This window comes from Montipora capricornis, chromosome 13 (genome assembly GCF_036669925.1).
Source record: "Montipora capricornis isolate CH-2021 chromosome 13, ASM3666992v2, whole genome shotgun sequence".
In the NCBI taxonomy this organism is placed as follows: Eukaryota; Metazoa; Cnidaria; class Anthozoa; order Scleractinia; family Acroporidae; genus Montipora; species Montipora capricornis.
The window spans coordinates 23,371,863-23,391,862 of NC_090895.1; the positions used below are offsets into that span (position 1 = coordinate 23,371,863).

At 38.9% G+C, this 20,000-nt stretch overlaps 1 protein-coding gene across 2 annotated transcripts in view; it reads right to left on the minus strand.

Moving 5' to 3' along the window:
• The window catches only part of LOC138030085 (neurogenic locus Notch protein-like), a 126,662-nt gene that overhangs the window by 14,652 nt on the left and 92,010 nt on the right, over window positions 1-20,000 (minus strand). Inside the window, exons 18-26 of one of the 2 annotated variants that reach the window (XM_068877940.1) lie at window positions 16,320-16,658; window positions 14,836-15,699; window positions 10,809-11,174; window positions 9,486-9,785; window positions 8,711-8,818; window positions 4,215-4,330; window positions 3,836-3,891; window positions 3,141-3,289; window positions 2,466-2,607 (exon numbers count right to left, since the gene is read on the minus strand). In XM_068877940.1, the coding sequence (XP_068734041.1) occupies window positions 2,466-2,607; window positions 3,141-3,289; window positions 3,836-3,891; window positions 4,215-4,330; window positions 8,711-8,818; window positions 9,486-9,785; window positions 10,809-11,174; window positions 14,836-15,699; window positions 16,320-16,658 (2,440 nt within the window). Of the gene's footprint in view, window positions 1-2,465; window positions 2,608-3,140; window positions 3,290-3,835; window positions 3,892-4,214; window positions 4,331-8,710; window positions 8,819-9,485; window positions 9,786-10,747; window positions 11,175-14,835; window positions 15,700-16,319; window positions 16,659-20,000 lie in introns of those variants that run through there. The other variant, XM_068877941.1, reaches the window with a different exon arrangement.

Consider the following 20,000-nt stretch of genomic DNA (forward strand, 5'->3'; position numbering starts at 1 on the left):
ATTGACAGAACAGCCGCCATGAACACCCATCATGATATCTTTAAGAGCAGAGAGTATTTTAATGGAATCCTTGTTGTCGCACTCTTTTCCTGCCTCGTTCATATCCTTATTTTGCTCGCTGGAGATGTAGTTTACGGCTGTTAATTCTTGCATTGCATGACTGAAAGGCACCCAGCTTTTCCTCACTTTGAGGTCGACCAGTTTTCCTTTTCTTGCTGGCAGTTTCTTCTGTGGAGTAAGCCTGCAGGATCTGTTTCCCAGTGTGGAAGTAAACGCTGCAGCTTTGATGATACACTGTGTCTGCAGCGGGGAGGTCATGTACGTGTAACAATCTAGCGTGTGCGGCCGCCACCTATGTATCTCCCCTTCGAGAGCATACCTCGAGCACCGCATTCTTGGCTTTCAGCGTCGTTACCTTGTAGGCCTCCCTTGATCACTTTTTATCCTCTTGGAAAACTACTTCCATTCCACAGTAATAGCAGTCGGTTCGAAAGCTGAAGGAACGTTCGGCACTTTGAACCAATGATCTGCGATTTTGGAGAATTGTGGGTGTGTCTTGAGATTTCTTTGCACATGTTATATGATGGGCTTTGCAATACTCCCAGCAGCACTTTTTGTGGACCTGTTGCCCTGGCACAGTTACAATCGTGTCATTTCGCTCTTGGCTGGCACGGTTAATTCCTTCACTGCCCTTACCTCGGATAGTTACAACAGGCGTATTACATAGCACACAAATGGAATTATCCATTTGGGAATTCAATATACTGCTGGCACTGGGAATTAATTTAAATATAGCACATTAGCGACGGTGAGGATCATAAACTGGGCAAGAAATCGAAATTTCACGCTGTTATTCGGCCTCCATACGAGGGCAAAGTTTTGTTGTGACTAAAATCGCAAAAAAGTAATGAATGTATTGGTTTCGCGCAGGACGTCCAGTAATATTTATTGTGAATTTACATTGACATGAAAGGTAGTGTATTAGTCAGTCATAAGAAAATATCGCTTCTATGGCTACGGAAAGGAAAAAGATCTGTGCAGCACTCTTCAGCTTTACAATAAAGGTTTTGCTGTTTTCATTCAATATTCACACACATTGAAACAAATCCTCATTTGCATAATAGACATGGGAAAACGCACACTGGAATAACCTCATCGTTGCTACACACATATAATGAAAAATCACCAAAATAACAAGATTTCCTTACTTTTACAAAGGCAACTCAGAACTGGAAATTTATGGGTTGTATTTGCTCAATAGAACTCGGCTATACGTGTAGAGAATGACAAAGATAATGCCGCCGACAAACTGTGACCAATGGGAGACGTCTCGAAAATCTAAATAAATTATTTCTACATAGACTATAAAAACAAACTTTCCCTTCTAAATTAACTCCTGATACTTATTACAGATTTCATTGCTCTTAAAAATTTCTTTAAAATAGTACATAATAGAAGAAAGGAGGGTATTTTGACAATTATCTTAATATCATAGTTGTATAGGCAAAGAGTTTTACACGCTCATCGAAAGGAAACAACAGTCAATAATTTCACGATTCCAAATTACTTTGCAGTCTTTCAATCACTTGCAGTTATTTTGCGTGATCCACCGACATTCTCCTAAAAAAGCCCTCGCGGAAATCAAGGCAGATCAAAATGTGCTTTGTGCAGCCTCGTTTCCATGCCGGAAAATTTTGCTCGCAATTCGACATAAATATTCCTCATTTTTAACATGTTCCCTTAATAGGACTTCTTAACATTTTTGATATGCTATAAAGTGATGTTTTCTGGAGCTAAAACCGTTTAGAAACCTTGTGTTGCAATTAGTAGTAGGTTGAGCCCTATTTTTCCATAGATTGACTGGACTAACAATGTTTTTTTTTTGTTGTTCTAAAAGGGTACGAGATGCCTTCAGAGTGAAAATCAAGACTGGAAGATTTTCTGTTGAATATTCACGTTGTCGTCAAAACTTGGAATTTGGTGATATCAGGTCGTCTTTATAAAGACTACCACAAAAGGATGTACTAAAATGTTTGTGGCACGTGCAGCACTATTGTTTTTCCCTCTTTTACCAACGAGATTGTTGTTTTGTGGCGTTCTCGTTGACGACCGCGACGTCGATCTTAAAGTCCTTATAAACTAATTGAATTAATGATAGTAAGGGAATAAAATAACAATCTTTCAATTCTTGTGAAGTGGTGGCATATCCTTGATCTAAGGACAATTTTTTCAGTTACGGATTGCTGGGCAGAAAAAGGCGGAAAAGATTCTGTACAAAAATGTTGGTGATCAAAGATTCTCAGTTGTTTTGCTTGTACTTTAGCGAGGTGAAGACGTTTTGAAACTCTTAAAATACGGGAAAAGACCAGATTAAAGTCTGTGCTTGAAAAGATGCTCAATTCAAATTTGGAGAGAAGAAAGTACCACTCGGTCAAATATTACGAGGCTCTATAAATAAATCATACTAAAAGGTTTGCGTTGACTTACGTCTCTTTCGCTTCATAATGGAGTAAGCGACAACTGAAACCAGTATCAGTACCAAGAATCCAATGACTAATGCATATATTAAGTCTTTGTTGTCGTTTTCGTTAGGTGGAGAAGGAGTATCTGTCGGAGAAAAACAATAATTAATGGTTTCTTTTTCCATCTCCTTATTAGACAAGCTTTATTTTCTGTGGGGGAGGGGGGGGGAGGCATTGTAGTATACTTAAGTTGTTCGATTAAGTTTATGTTATTGTATTTACGTGTTATGGAAATAAACTATTTTTGTTTTTGTTTGTTGGTAATATTTCGCGTAGGGAAGAGGGGGTGCATCTCAACTGTAACAGGAAACACTATTCGGAAAGTTAATTGTCCAAGGCCATAACATTTCAGCAAACCATTTCCTTGACATTTTTGTCCTTTTAATTTTAAATGCCATCTGTGGGACCATTTACTGTCAATTTTTTCCCTTTGGATGATTTCCAGAATGGCTGAATCAAGATGGTGGCTGACGAGCACTTGATTAGTGTAGTCCCGTTATTTCTCATGCTCCGAAATATTTAATTCATCCTAAAAAAAAAGATTGAGGTGGGCATGTTGTGCCCCTCATTCTTTCTTCTCTCTTGATGGTACAATTAATGAAAGCAATTGTAACTCACCTGGGATAACTGTCCCAAAAACTACTTCAAACACTTCAAATTCAGCAAGCTTTCCATCTTTGGTAACTTCTCTCAGCAAAGCGTCCACTTCACTCTCACCCACTTCAACGTCAAAATTGAGCTCCACATCGGCAATCACACTCCCTTTTCTACAATCAGATGGCCAAAGGTATACTAGAGACACAAGAACGAGGTACATTTGGAGGGTTTTCAGTTGAGCGACATGGCAATCTAGCAATCCTTTTCCTCGATTCTCTCTGAGGCCTCATTGTGGCTCTCAATTATCCCATGTCGAGTTTGGTATATCTCCAGACCCAATAAATCCTTTGAATGGAGTCGATGGTTTTATTGTAAAGTTTCGTTGTGTCATTCCAGTTTCACCATTTAATATTTTACTCATCCGGCCACTAATGATTGTTTTGGAAAGGACAAAACCATACATAGAGCGTAAATGCAATCTCAAGTGACGAAGGAAGGAGGTAATCTTTATTGCACACATTGCTATTTCAACTAATTATAGAGATTACACAGGTATATAATACAGAATTATGAAAACTGGGGATGAAAATAGATTTCTTTACAACGTGGGTGCACAGTGGCCAAACGAGCTGAGGCTGTCTCTTAGCTAAATATCAGGGAAGAAGCATTTATGCGTGGCAGCCTTCACGTTCTCAGTAACATCAGCGACACCTCACCTTAATCTGCTTACAATTACGAAGATCAATCCAGACCCATTCAACTCTTCAGCGATCTGTAAATGTAAGGATAATCGCTAATACAATTGCTCTGACCCGTTACGGAATTATAGGGAATTGCGTCTCTATAAGAAGATGTTGTCACCAAATTTGAACAATTGTCTTGAAGACCAAACTTAATCATATCCTGTCTATATTACTTTCATAAGAAAAATCTTAGATTGACTTTTTTTTGCAATACTGTTCTGTCTCATTTTCCTTTTTTTTTTTTTTTTAAGTCATATCAATAAGATTTGGCTTTGAAAAAAAGAGCCTTTGCAGAGAGGGAATATAATTCGCAACAAAAAAACAAAACAAAACAAAACAAAACAAAACTTACAGCCCCTTCAATTTTATCCATGAACGCTTCAGTCATTTGATTCTCAAGGTCCTCGTATTCAAGTTTAAATTCTTCATTGAACTCAAATTCAGCCTTAATGCTCGATGCTAGATTTTCTGTTTTAAAGAAAAAAAAATTGAAAGAATTAAGCAAGGGCAATTTATAGGTTTACAGGTTCACACAATCGAGCGATAAAATCGGAGTAACTCTGAAGAATAATCCCTCACATACTAGTGCCTCCAATGTGGGAGGCTATTAGCATACTTACAAGTAACAAATTGACTAACACTTTCGATGTTAAATGGCTTAGATACTCTAATGGTATTCCTTCTAAGATTGTACTTAGTATCCCTTATCTCTACTCTACTTGATAACAGGGGGAAAAGGGGCTTGCGAGGCGCAATTTTATAAACAAATCTCTTACAAGCAGCATCCCTTATTTTCAGCGGACTGGGGACTGATCGAGGGACGAGGAGTGAAGCGGGGGACCCTCGCTCGAGTTTTATGAAGTTGAACTGCCTTATAAGTTACCATGACCTCTAAAAACGAGTTGCTAAAGGATGTAAGGAAGGAGATATCGCTGGCGATGGAACCACTGAAGATGGAGCTAATGACTGCGAACAAGAAATTGAATGATTTGGAAACCTCGTGTAAGTTTCTTGCTGAAAAGTACGATGCATTGATGACAAGTATTCACGATTTAAAGAAACACAACAAGTTCTCAGATGTGCGTATCGATGACATGATTGCGGACGTCAATCGTGCAAGAAATGACATTTATGACAACCAGCTCCGCCTTGATGCGAGTGAACAATATGGCCGACGCGACACCCTCGAGATTCAAGGAATTCCAGTTATTGCTGACGATAACCTCACTCAGTTGGTAATTGAGAAGGCGAGTTTGGTTGATGTTGGCTTAGAGTCCAAAGATATCTCAATTGCACATCGACTTCCGGTAAGGAATGGACAATCCAAGATTATTGTTAAATTCACTTGACGAACTACGAGGGACGAAGTCTACAAGAACCACAAGAAACTTAATTTGCCATCTGTCCGAGCTCAACCGGAGACATCCTCTGTTAGCCACGATGTTGAGATTCATATTAATGAAAGTTTGACTCTATAGGAAGCATTTATTTAGTAGAATCTTAGAATTTAAGAGAAATCGACAGTACAGATATCTTTGGACTAGCAACGGTAAGATCATGCAAGTCTGACACATCGACTCCCCAATGCTTTGTTTCTTTTGAGGACTTCGATGACTACTTAGATCACATATTACAAAACTTTTAAATGGCTGTCAATGAGGAAACTGTAAGTATTCTACCCTTTTTTTCTCTTTCTGATAGGGACTTTAATCATCTTCTTGGGATCTGGTCCGCTCCAAATCTCGACGAAAGCAATGATCTATATAATTTGCTCCCTATCCTCACAAGACAGATGAATCCGACCCAGATTTAATGCTTGTATCTCCTTGTTCAGAATATTATTCTATGAAGAAGCTAAATAATCTTCTGAAGAAATCTGGCTGTAACTTATTTATTTTCCACTGTAATACAAGAAGTTTATCGAAGAATTTTAATCTCCTTGAAGAAATTTTGGACTCTATGGATTCGCAGCCTGATATATTAGGAATAACTGAAACTAAACTTAATGAATCTTCTGTTAACAACTTAGATTTGAAAAATTATAAGCTTTTCCGTACTGACTCAAGAACAAATGCAGGTGGAACTGCCCTCTATAGAGCTAATTCTTTGCAAGCTATCCCTCGTTATGATATAGTTTTTGATATGGACCAAGTAGAGTCTACATGGTGTGAAATTGATAATGGAAAAAATAAGAAACCTACTGTAGTTGGATGTATATATAGGCACCCTAATAGTTATCTTCTAAACTTTACAGACCAGTTAAATAATATCATCAAATCTATCAATCCTGACAAGTGTAACTTTCTTTTAATCGGTGATACCAATATTGACTTTATGAAACTGTAAACTCTTATTGCCAGACTGAAAAATACCTAGATATGCTATTTTCACACGGTCTTTTACCAATAATTACTAAGCCAACCCGTATAACGAGCTATACTGCTACTCTTATTGACCATATGTACACCAATTCTTCTCATATTGTACCTGGTATAGCTACTGTTGATATTTCTGATATCTTGCCTATATTTTGTATTGTCAAATCTAATACTGAGAGAGTTAATTAAGGTCATATTATAGAGATTTCTCAAATTTCAATAATGAAAGTTTTATACTTGATATTAATCAATTAGATTAGTCACTACTCCTCAATCCCTCTAAGTCTCTTAATGAAAAAACTCATGATGCAATTGATGCGATACACTTTGTAGGTAGTTAACAAACATGCTCTAATCAAGCTGGCCTCGCATGCCAAACAAAATATCTGAATAAGCCGTGGATCACAAAATGAATTCTTAAATCTATTAAATTGAAACAGAAGATGTACCGTACACATTTTTTGAGCAATGATTTGAACAGAATTACTGCATACAAAAAGTACTCCAACACTTTGCCACATCTTAATAGTGAGAGTAAAAAAGAATATTTTAAATCTCAATTGGAAGACATAAGGGGAATTTAAAATCTATTTGGAAGCTTATAGGTAAACTTATTCAGAGGAAAACTAAAGGCCAGTTGCAGCCTACTAGGATTGTACATGTCAACAAGACCTACACAAATGTAGGCCCTAATCTTGCTAATAAATTCAATGATGATTTAACTATAAGTCCTACTCAGTATATAAATTACTCTCCCTCTTCTTCTTTTGTTATGTGTTCATTGTCTGAGCTTCAGGTTTTTACTCTATTTGCAAATCTGGACAAAAATAAATCTTATATAAGTATACCTAATAATTTTATTAAAATGGCTGCAAGCTCTTTAGCCTCCCCATTTACAAAAATTTACAACGAATCTATTGAGACAAGAATTGTCCCAGGTATATTCAAAATTTCAAGAATAACCCCAGTTTATAAAAATGGAAGTGTTTGTGAACCTGGGAATTGCAGGCCCATAGCTATTATCTCTTCTTTTAGTAACGTTTTGGAAAAATTAGTGTATGATCAATTGGCTTCCTTCCTTGAAAAACAAAGTATCCTACTTAAATTTCAATTTGCTTTACAAAGGGTCACTCCACCGAGCATGTAATTCTAAAACTGCAGACAATTTTAAAACTGCCCTTGATCACAACATGCTAACATGTGGTATTTTCTTAGATCTCTCCAAGGCCTTTGACATTATTATTAAACCACCAAATCCTTTCATCTAAAATGTTCAAATATGGTGTAAGTGGAACCCCATTCACATGGTTTTCGAGTTATCTTAGCGGACGTAAACAATATGTAAAAATTGGTAATGTTGAATCCTCTTTGAGACCAATTACATGTGGGGTCCCTCAAGGCTCAACTATTGGACCGTTACTCTTCCTATTATATAAACGACCTACCTAACTCATCGTGTGAACTTAAGTTTAGAATTTTTGCTGATGATACAAATATTTTCTATTTCTCTAAAAATATTAAAGACTTGGAATCAACTATACATGAAGAGCTTGTGAATAAGGTATCTGTCAACTTTAAAGAGACCATCACCTAGGAAAAAGGTATCTATCAACGTAACAGCTTATGATATTCAACAGAGAAGTGATATTAAGTATTTAGGAGTTTTTATCGATGATACTTTAAAATGGGATACCCACATACAGCATGTTAATAATCTATTAGCAAAGAATCTGGGCATACTTAACAAGCTTCGCCATTATGTCTCTATTAGTACTCTTAGGTAACTCTATTATAACCTCATCTACCCTTATATTTCATATGGTTTGATCAGTTCGGGAACTGCGAGCCAAAATCAACTTCAAACGGTAAAAAAAAAAACAAACAAATGTATTCGGTCCATATTTTTTGCTTCCTAAAGAGAAACTGCTTCTATTTACTATAAACTACTCGAAATTCACACTCTTGTGTAGCTCAGTCGGTAGAGCGGCGGAGATCTAACCCGAAGGTCGTGGGTTCAATTCCCACCCTGGAGTTTTTCTCTTTCCTTTTGTGGACCCAGTTCCATCAGTAGGGCTAACGCTCACATGGTTCATATGGGATAGAAATCTAGCACTTCACGTTACACTACACTCTCTTCAGTTAATTCTGTTTACAACATTATAGTGCCATGCATTTATACGTCCAGTATTGAATTCTAGTCCGGAAAACATCGGTAAGAGTTACATGTTCTCAGTTCTGTGCCATTCCAGTCAAATAGAACCTAATTTAGGAAGATACACAAGTCCACAATGTAAAGATCCAGAAAAATTCTCGAGGTGACGCTACGTTCTCCACTCTGAGAAGCGTTTCTTCGCTGGAGGCCTTTAAAGTCGCTGACATGTGTTCCGTTCACTTCAGTTCACGCCGTATTAACTAAGTTTACTTATTAAATTCAAACCTGTGGGGCAAATGGTATTAACGATTCACATACCATTCTTTGTGCACATAGCTCCTTTTTTGCCTCTTTCACAAAGACAGAGGAGTTTTCCAAAATACCGGCATTTTTTTCCATCCTTGCATTTTTCCTCGCAATTTCCTCCTGTGAGATGTAACATTAACATCTGCATCTTTAAAGTGTCGACAAAGACATTCTTACATCGCAACGCATGTAAACAGTATAGCAGAGCAGGGGATGCGATGACTGTAGTGGTATGAGGCAAGATGACTGAAGCATACAGGTGACAGGCACGCTTTCGTGCACTGAAAGTGCTAAAAAACCGGTAAACTCTATGTTGTTAAATTAACCAGACGAATAGCCTCCATCCTTAAAGTAATGCTATGGCCAACAAATATATATATATATTTTTCTAAATGATATCCTTACGCTAGTAATGGTCCATATTTACCAACCAAAATTGTTTAACTACAGGTATTACCAATTCCATCTCTAAAGCGTCTGTTAAAAAAAAAATCACTCTGAAAGTCTTAACCATTCTACATACTGTAAATTCCTGACTGCAATACCTATCTTATAATTTTATCTATATCCGTAACTAGTAACATTATTATTTAGTTTAATTACAGAGGTGATTCTCTGCGCTGATTGGTTGTACTTCAGGTGATTATTACGCAATAATCACCTAAGCAGTTCTTTCAAAATGACCGAAAGACACTAGCCATATTGTCAAGGCCTGACAGACGAAGAAAGTAATTCATGTTTTTCTTCAAATAATCATCTTTAATTATACTAAAGCTTTGTTGCATACCTCCATTCTGGCAGGGACTACTTTGGCAGTCATCAATATTTTCATAGCAGTTCTTTCCAGTAAATCCTGGTTGACAGTCACACTGATAAGTACCAAGACGGTTGAAACAAGTTGCTTCAGGATGACAGGGGTTGTTAGTTTCACATTCGTTAATGTCATCAGAACATGTAAGTCCCGTGTAACCGGACCCAGTACAGTTGCAAGTGAAATTATTGATGCCGTCAATACAAGACCCCCTCTGCTTGCACGGAAATGATGCACACTCATCAATGTTAGTCTTGCATCTCTTTCCCCTAAAGCCTACGAGCAAAATGTATTAAATCTTTGATTAAGATTAATGACAAATAACAAAGTTATGAACAAAAGGCATCCGGCAAAACTATGCTTTTACTCATAACAACAAAAGCTTGCACAAAATTAATGTGGAGCAACTTCAGAATACCCGGCCATGATTGCGTGACATTGAACGCTTGCTCCTGCAGTCCCGCACTCCCGCAGTGGCGAAAAATGAATATTTATTTAAATGGCTATAGAACTATTGCTCCCGCAGTCCCGCACTCCCGCAGTGGCGAAAAATTAATATTAAATGGCTATAGAACTATTGCTCCTGCAGTAATGCACTCCTGCAGTGGTGAAAAATTAATATTAAATGGCTATAGAACTAGTGCTCCCGCAGTCCCGCACTCCCGCAGTCCCACAGTCGAAAAAACTGAATATTAAATGGCTATAGAACTAGTGCTCCTGCAGTCCCGCACTTCCGCAGTGGAAAAAAATTAATATTAAACGGCTGTAGAACTAGTGCTCCCTCAGTCCCGCACTCCCGCAGTGAAAAAAATGAATATTAAATGACCTACTGCGGGACTGCGGGACTGCGGGACTGCGGGAGACCCTTCTTAAGTATTTCTATTTTGTTTCAATATGCAAATATTTATTGACTGCGGGACTACGGGAGCAGGCATTTAATGTCACGCAATTGTGGCCGGGTATTCTGAAGTTTAGCCCAAAGTATACTTTAATGAATAATCATTAATTTTACTGTGCATCAAGAAAAAGTATGCAAGTGTGCACATTTTTTAACTGATGGCATCATTTCAAGGGGCCCTAAGACCACTGAATATTTTGTACAATATCAAAAAATTCCAAAAACCTTGAAAATCTACCCAACACCTCCATGTACCGGATAAAACCCCTAAACTCGCTCTAAAAAGATATCTAAACCTCCCCTTGAAGGAGACATACCAGTAGTTTTTGAGTTGACCTACATTTAGATGCTGTGCTTCTAAATTCCTCACTTATGTTTACGTCAGCTCCATTTTAACTGACCTGGTGGGCAAGTGCATTGGAAGTCATCACTTGTAAGCTTCGAGCAATTTCCACCTTGTTCACATGGAGAACTATCACAAGGGTCCAACTGAAGCTCACAGTTCCACCCAGTGAAGGCTGACTGACACACACAAGTGTAGTTGTTTTTGTCCACTGCATCTCGGCAGATACCAGAATTTTTGCAGACAGTGCTGTTACATAAAGATCCTAAGAAGATGTTGCAATGCTGACCAGTCCAACGTGGTCCACAATGGCAGCTGTAGTTGCCGATGAGATCCATACAAGTACTGTACTCGTGACAAGGATGCTGCTCACACTCATTGATGTCAATTTCACAGTAATCGCCAGTGAAACCAATGGGACAGGCTAAAAATCAGCAAACAAAAGGCGCTAGATGTTGTTCTTACACTGTATTTCAAATCATCTTATCAAAAAATACATTTTGTTGGTAAACGTCCTTCCTTAGTGATTGACTTTTTGACATCAGATCATTACCTTAAAACTACTTTATTTTTGCTTCCTTTTAGGAAATTTTTTGAAGACAACAACATTAAAGGTAAATACAGTGTCTCTTGCTGTAACAACCCCAAGCATGAATAAGCACCTTAAACTTAATAACCAATGGGAATTATTAGCATCAATAACAATTTAATTTAACAAATTGTATCATATCAATCATTCATAAATTTTCTCTGAGTTGTCAACCATATCTGTGTTGAAAATATGATATTATTATCAGCTAAACCCAAACCTCGTTGTCTTAATTCTGAAAACAAAACTTTAAAGTCAGAAATTACATCCACTCAAGAGCTTGTATTAATGCATTTTTATTTTTGTATTTTTTTTAATGAAAATAGATTTTACAATACTGAACACTACAATACAATACTTAACAATTATTCCTCGAGCCCGAATGGGCTCTGAGTCAATAGCCCATGAGGCCGAAGGCCGAATGGGCTATTGACTCAGAGGCCATGACTCAGAGGCCATGAGGGCATAAGTCATCGCTCCTGATTTTAAATTGCTTGAGCTCCTTATTAGTAACTAAAATTCTGTGGAAAGCCTTATAACCAAATTCTCTTAACTTTTTATCTCTCGTCGTTTTGTACATTTTGTGTAAGATCTCTTTCCAACTAGAATTAAAGTTCGGAAAACGTCTACACCATCTTTTAACAGTGGTAGGCTCTGTCCTAGCCTTTTCCTGAAATTATTTGTAATAGTCTTTACATTTACATTTAGTTAAAGGAATAGCTTTGTTTTTAGACAGATGAAAACCATCCCATTCCTCAAGTGTATTTCTGTTTGTCACAGCAGTTGCCTGCGCTTTTCTCTTCAAATAATTTGGAACTGCAGCAATAAGTTGGAAATATTTAAGTAATTTAACTAGTTGCACATTATATTTCCTTTGCATATTTTCCAGAAATAAAAACTTACCGTCTTTATTTAGTAAATCCTGTACGAAATAAATTCCATTCTCAAAGAAATATTTCCAAAAAAATAGATTTGCTCTCTATTGTAATTTCTTTATTGTTCCAAGAATAAACTCACTATTGTGAACATCACGATAACCATTGCGTAATTCCTTGAAATGCTCTAACATTTCATTATAAAAAAAGGCATTTTCTTCTCAAAGTTCTTAGAGTCATAATTGCATTTCAATAGGAATGGTAATCCTCCATATTTGTTAAAATAACTATTAGGAATAGCTTGCCAGGTCTCATTTGTACAATTTAAAATCCTGCCTAGCCAGCTCAAGCGTAGTGATTTTACCACAGTGTCGACATTTGGAAAGTTCACACCACCATGAGAGGATGGTTGATATAATACTGCTCTTTCTACTTTATCTTTCTTATTTTTCCACAAAAATTTGAACATTTTATCCTGCATTGTTTTAACCACCGTTTCAGGAACACTAAGCATGCAAGCCACGTAAACTATCTTAGATATGCCTAAGGCGAGGTTAACTATCAATAGAGTTATTTCAGTAGAGTTATAACTTACATTAAGCCTTAACGACTTCCAAACTCTTGAATTCAGGATTTTGGCAGTCCAAAATCTTGAATTCAGGATTTTGGCAGTCCAATAAAGTTAATATGAAGAGTCTATCTAATCGATAAGGAATTACAACTAACTTTTCTGGGGATCATTCGGTTCCATTGAGAATTAAGGTAGTTTTGCCACGATAAGTGACCGATAAAGACCCCCTCAAAACACCGAAACACGGACCAAACACGGACACCAAACAACTTTCTTGAAACTGGTTACAACGACAATAAGAAAGATATCTGTTTATAAACATTGTTCTTGTTATTCAAATGTGCCAACCACAGGAACAAAACACCCTTCGTTTCTACAGCCAATGAGGCTCTGGTTGACACATTGATGGCAGTAGGTGACGTCAACGATAACTTCGCTAAATGAAATCAGTAACAGGTACTAATGGCTTACCGTATATAGAAATCAACCCTTAATCTTTGGAAGCGAGACCAGACGATCGACAGTAAAAAATCCGGCTTTCTTGTACCTCCGATTTCGGGAGACACTCGAGGAGAACACAGAGGGTAATAATGACCATGACATGTGGAAGACGTAGAATGCACATGTGACCGGTCACGAATTAAAATGTTGTTATATTTTCTATAAAGTTACGCTTTCCAGACATTGCAGAGACCAGCAAATGATAACAAACGTTACAATTTGTGGGTAAAAATAATCTGCACCCATTTTATACCATGGGATGGCCTGCAGGCAGGCATTGCACATACTTCTTCTCCTACTCCTACTTGTACTCCTACTACTCCTTCTACCACCACCACCACCACAAATAACTACAATTAACTAGATTTAAAAGCGGAGCTCCCGTTTCTAACCCCAGAAAGCAATATAGTGTATACGGAGATAATTACGCTTCTGCATAAAATACGAAAGTAATGGTCATTACTGTATACAGTTAACAGTGATCAAAAAGATATAACACCTTTGAGCTGACAGCAGTAAACAAAGAAGTCTTGCAAACAATAACCAACAATGTTAATCAACAATTAAAACTGAAGTTACACGCACAGTAATCTCTCTCACTCTCTCTCACTCTCTCTCTCTCTCTCTCTCTCTCTCTCTCTCTCTCTCTCTCTCTCTCTCTCTCTCTCTCTCTTTCTCTCTTTACTAATTGAAAAGTCAACCTAAAGCGTAATAAATTCGCTTACTCAACTGCAATTTCACAGTCAAGCAAAGCAGCTGACAACTTGAGATCCATTTCACACAAAAAGCCTATAAAAGTGATTGCTGAAATATGTCAGAATCTCTATCGACACAGAATTGCAAACGCTTTCAGGCCTTCTTCGTTTTTTAAGCTTGTTTTACAAAATATGTGAGGCAGCGAGGAATAAATTAAGAAGGAAAACATTACCTGAAAGCTAACCATTGTAAATAAGTAGTTTGGCTCTCGCTCTATTTCTCTTAGCTTTACGTTGATTTTCATCAAAATTTTCTCTTCTCCTCCTTTCTCGGCTTTTCTCGAGGATTTCTTCGCTTAAATTTCTCCAATTTCGTCGCCTCTTCTCTCGTGCTCTTTTGTGTTCTTTAATCTTTACCCCATTGCTCGTCAATATGATTTCCCGCCAGAAAAACGCGGGTTGCCAATGCAACGCTGCCGCACGATTTCCCGCCAAGGAAAATTGCCCAACACTCTCGTCCCAAGAAGCTGTCCTGCCTCCCAACCTCCACCCCGACAGTCTGTACGGGCAAATATACGTGACGTCATAACCAAAATTTCTCGCATCGATAGATTACCTAAAATTACCCCTTGGTCCTCCGCTAGCGCGCTTCGCGTGCCTGAGCTCCGCTATAAACGCCAGAAAGCAATAATCCGGAAAATTTAAAGAATGTCTTCTTTCAGTAATTTGAGACTAATTTTACATACAGCAGTAAGTCTAAGCCTAAATATTAATCGCTTAGTCCCATGAGAAGGAAATAACAGCAGAAAATAAACACGATATCAAATTGTCGATCAAAGAGCAACGACACTCACTTGTATTGCAATGCGGGCCAATCCATCGCCTTGAACACTCACATCTATACTTGACCCATTCATCCACACACTTGCCATGGGCACAAGGACTGGAAGCACAAACCTCCCGTCGTGGACACCCAATACTTGTGTTAACCAACACCACCTGAACCTGGTCCGTGGGGATCACTATCTCGCCGTCAATGACCACATCTTGAATGCAGCCGGTAAAATTAGACATGATTCGATCGACGCTAGCAGCAAACGGAGATCCACCAAAATAGAGGTCTGTTAGGTGAACCTTCGCAAAGAGGGGAGAAGATGCCATACAGTGCCACCCACAAGACGAGTTGTCCACCATAATGCTCATGTTTGCTGTAACTATGTTAACAGATACTGTATGCCAAAGACCGTTGCTGAGGTTTGCTGTCTGCCCCACAGAAAGTTTACCTAACATACTGTGGGTTACGGTGATGTTCTCATTACCAAGAAAAACGAGGAAATCGTTATTTGAATCAACAGCTAACAAGACGTCAGTTAGGGTTGTCCTAAACTGAAACGACAACTGGGATGCATGACTGTTGACCTGGAGCTTCATCAAAGAGCTGTCAATGAACCCGAGTGTCGTGACGTTCTCACAGCGCGATCCTGCAAAGCCAGCGGCACACACACATGTAAAATTGTATTTCTCTGAATGCAGCCTACAGGTGCCATTGTTCAGACAAGGATTGTTGGGTTTGCAGGCCGATTTCTCAATTTCGCATCTCTTGCCAGTGTAGTTTGAAGGACAAGTACACTTGAAATCAGCTATCAAATCTCCACAAGATCCGTTGTTTACACAAGGACTAGAAGAACACTCATTTATGTCTTCAGAGCAGGTCTTTCCTAAATGACAAAAATGAATTAATGAGTTCAAAATGAGTAACAACATGAAAGACGCCTCATGCTCTCGTACCGTCGTTAAAAAACGTCTCATTTTCCTGCCAACTGCCTATTATACTTCATCGGTTTGATCCCTATGGTTTCGATGTAACGCACCTGGTGATTGGCTCTAAAAGCTCGCCCAACATTTTGAACCATTCAGAGACACGAGGAAAACCCATTACACTTTACTGTAAGCGTTTTCCATAGCTTAGCACTGGCTCCAACGATTTGAATGGCGTTGCGATTAGCTCATTTCTCTATCTCCACTTGTCACGATTGGCATCTCATTTAGAACGCACTCTTTTAAGGTTTCCTCGTAGTAGTACTACTGCTGAAGGAAACAGTTTCATTAACGAAGACTAAGCAACCTTTTGGAGTTGGGCTCACTAGATTTGTTAACTGTTGTGACCAACTACAACCGGTTGTAAAGTCTCGTCGATTTTTCTTAAAAATCAATTTCACGTGTAATTTTCTTTCAATGGTGGCCATGATTCTCACAACGTAGCGGAAAAAGGAGATGAAGAATATAAATCACACCCGGCGTTCCGCAAATCCGTACCCTGCGATTTTAAAACTATTACCTTCAAATCCAGGAACGCATGTACAAATGAAGTCATTTATTAAGTCTCTGCACGTCCCATTGACACAAGGATTGGACCTGCATTCATCGATATTAGTAGAACAGTTACTGCCTGTAAAGCCAGGAGCACATGTACACGAGTACGTTCCATCCAAGTTATTGCACGTCGCATTATTCTCACAGAATCCAAGAGCACACTCATCTATGTCTTGACCGCAACTTTTGCCAGTCCAGCCCGATGCGCAAGTGCAATTATAATGAAACAGGTAGTCATGACATGTCCCGCCATTTTTGCACGGTGAACTGGCACAGTCGTCCGTATCAATCTCACAGTGGTGACCTAGAAAAAGCAATAATCATCATAATCGTCATAATCATCATCAACATCATCACTTTATTTAAGTTGCAACGTTATTTAGCCAAACGCGAGTACTCTATTAATAGCGCTTCGCCCAGATGACGTCACGAATTTGAGACCCGTACCGTGACTCAGACAAACATTTGCCATTTCTGTGAGAGCAGCAAGTGAAAATATGCCGCTCGTGAGTACTTATGATCGCTCTTTTACGGTTCTTACTGAAAACGACGGCATTCCAGGCTCCAGAGAATTACACTGTAGAACAAAGGGGGTTAAAATGTAGACGTTTAAATCAATGCGGAAAATATGCGGTGCTTGTGGGACGTGTAAAAGGCTGTATAAAAGGTGGAGATCACCGCACTCTTGATTTGAGTATCAATGATGGCAAATGGTTCGCCGCAAAGGCCATCAAGGCAAGTAATGAGCTGAAGGGAAATTGCAAATTGGTTTTGGTTCCACTAATTCCAACAGGCAGCAGGCACACTTTTCTGTCCCAGAACATTACATCAATTTTCAATTATGGACACATCCACTACTACGCGCTGAAATTCATTCAAAATTTAAACAGCGAAGATCAAGACGACGGACTCGGCCACATGACAGACAAGCCAATGAAAATTGGAAGAAAATACGTGGATTCTGGATTTTCGCGTGACGTGATGGACACTTTCAAAGCTGAAAATTATTTTGTGTGAGCACATGTCTGGCCGTTAATGAAAGCTGATCTCCAGCACAATGTCGTTGTTGTTTTATCAGTGAGAAGTGGTTCTGTCATTCATGCTTCATGTGAGCCTTGTAGAGCTTCGTCCTTGGGTCACTGCAGGGATGTCGTTGCTGTTTTATTCTCGATCCTGGATCGAAGCACGGACCAAGTTTCTCAAAACCCTGCACGAGCCAAGAATGTTCCTGGAACAAAGGCAAAAAGAGGAACAAGAATTCGCGCCGGGTATCCGACACTAAATATCAAAACAAGCGGAAACATTTTGACCCAAGACCGCTAGAGTACCGTAGAGTTTCACCGGAGCAAACCAATCGCTTAGTTTCAGCTCTAAGTGACATGTCGCGGTACAGTGATGGCTTATCAATGTGGGAAACGCATCTGAAGTTTACCCACAAAAATTATGATCTCAGCGAGCCTAGCTGCTTGAAAGAAAAAGTGAAAATCCTTTACAACAACCTCACACTGGCCACTGCCATGGCACTCAAGGACAAAGGTGGTGCCGGTGAACAGCGTCCAAATGTCTTCCAGCGTACAAAGTTGGCAAACTTGTTGTTGAATCACAGCCAAAAGCCGCCTCAGAAGCATTTAAGTTTATTTCACAGAATATCTGGCGCATAGACTCTGAACCGTTCCAGTCAAACTGCATGCTATATGACCTGGAATGCGACTTAAGGGCGGTCCTTAAATATGAGGAAGAAACCACAAGTAAAGTGTGTCCTTCAGGATTATGGGTGAACACCAAGCTGCCCTTTCTTGCCTGTTCACCAGATGGCCTTGTGGGTAAAGATACTGTGATTGAGATCAACTCCTTGAAGATCTTCAAACAGTATACTGTAGAAGCTGTTACTTCACCAACCTCTGCTGTTCCCAAGGAAGTCCTAAGTAAGCATTGTTTTTGTGTGAGAGATGGGAAATGTGTGTTAAAACGGAGCCATGCTTATCACTATCAGTGCCAACACATCCTCCTAGTGACAGGCAGGGAAATCTGTGACTTTATTTTACATGCAGCAAATAGTCCTGATTCAGTGGAGAGGATTGCATGAAACGAATCCCTCATCGCAAAAATCTCAGAATTTCTCACGGCATTCTGGATGAGAGTAGTAGCTCCCGTAAATGTTTGAAATGCATGTCCCCAGGGATTTTCTGCCTTTCATTTTGCCACAACTGAATCCAGATGGCACTGATGACATAGACGCAGTGAACACTGATATCTTTCCATCAGCTTCACCTGATGATAACAGTGAGCTGTTAGATTATTTGGTAGAAGCACAAGTGTGTAGTTAATACCTCTCGTGCTTACAGACCAGGTACTTAACCCAATGAGGACATTTATGCTGCAGAGTCCTTGATAAATGTGTTGTTAATCCAACTCACAAAGACAAGTCTTCTCTTTGCCATCATCAGGACTGTGGTCTCACCATTTTTCCTTGGGGTGGAGTGACAAGTACTGGAATATTAGTGACCAACGCTTCTGGATAACTGGATCATGATATTTCAGGCCTTTGTTAAATCAGGTAGAGTAAACTAGGTAGACCTTCCTGAGCCTGGCAATACCATCCCAAGAGTCCTTCGGCTAGTTGACAGTGGCCTTTATGCAATTGCTAGGCTGGTGGTACTCGAGTCTCTCAGACCACAACCTCAAGCTACATCTGGAACCTTGGATTTGTATGGGAATGAAGGCGACTTTTTCTTGAAGCTTCTGAATCCCTACCTGATGAGCACCACCACCTCAACTTACTGCTCAGCAACCTACCCTAATTCAGTGCAGACATTGCAGTCTACATCTCTGATACTGCCGCTGCCAACCAGCGATATCAGTGGGGAGGACACCTTTTTTGATTCCCTCGAAAGCTGGCCTTACCCAAATGATTCTCAGTATGGGAGGAAATTTGCTAGCAAGCCTTCAAAGAAAGTTTCTTTCTATGAGGACTTAACTTTGAATGAAGATGGTGATGCCCACACATCATGGCACTGTGCTGGTGTTAGGGTCAGCGCCCCACGTAGGCTGCTAAATTTAAAATCATTTGCTCTTTTTTCTGTCAATCTTCTCAGTAGAGGGGACGCTCAAAAACTGGCCCAAACACCTTTCTTGATTTAATTTTTGGGCAATTTTTTTCTCTTTTTGGTGCAACACTTTGGTATGGTGGTCACTATATTTGCACTTCCCAGTTCAGCAATGGCTGGTTTATGTATGATGGTTTAATGGAACATACAAGGAAGGGTTCTGGAGTCAGCTTTTCTCCAGTGATTTTCCAAGAGCCACCAGGTTATTCATTAAGCTATCTAGTTCACTGCAGAACTTAGGCTTGTATATTCAAAAAATGGCAGATTTGTGTTTTTCCTCCAAGATTTGTCCAGTATGGTGTAAATCTATGGTTTTATATATATATATATATATGTATCTATATATATATGTATATATAATATGTATATATATATATAAACCCTTTGTCTTTCTATTTAAAGAGTATTCATGTCAAGGGGCCTTCATAAACATTTTGATGTCATTAGTTATTAATCAGATCCTAACATGTATAGTAGTTTTAGGGGTAACTATAAGACCATTAGTCCTGAGTCAGTCTAAGGAAGAATTCAGTGAAATT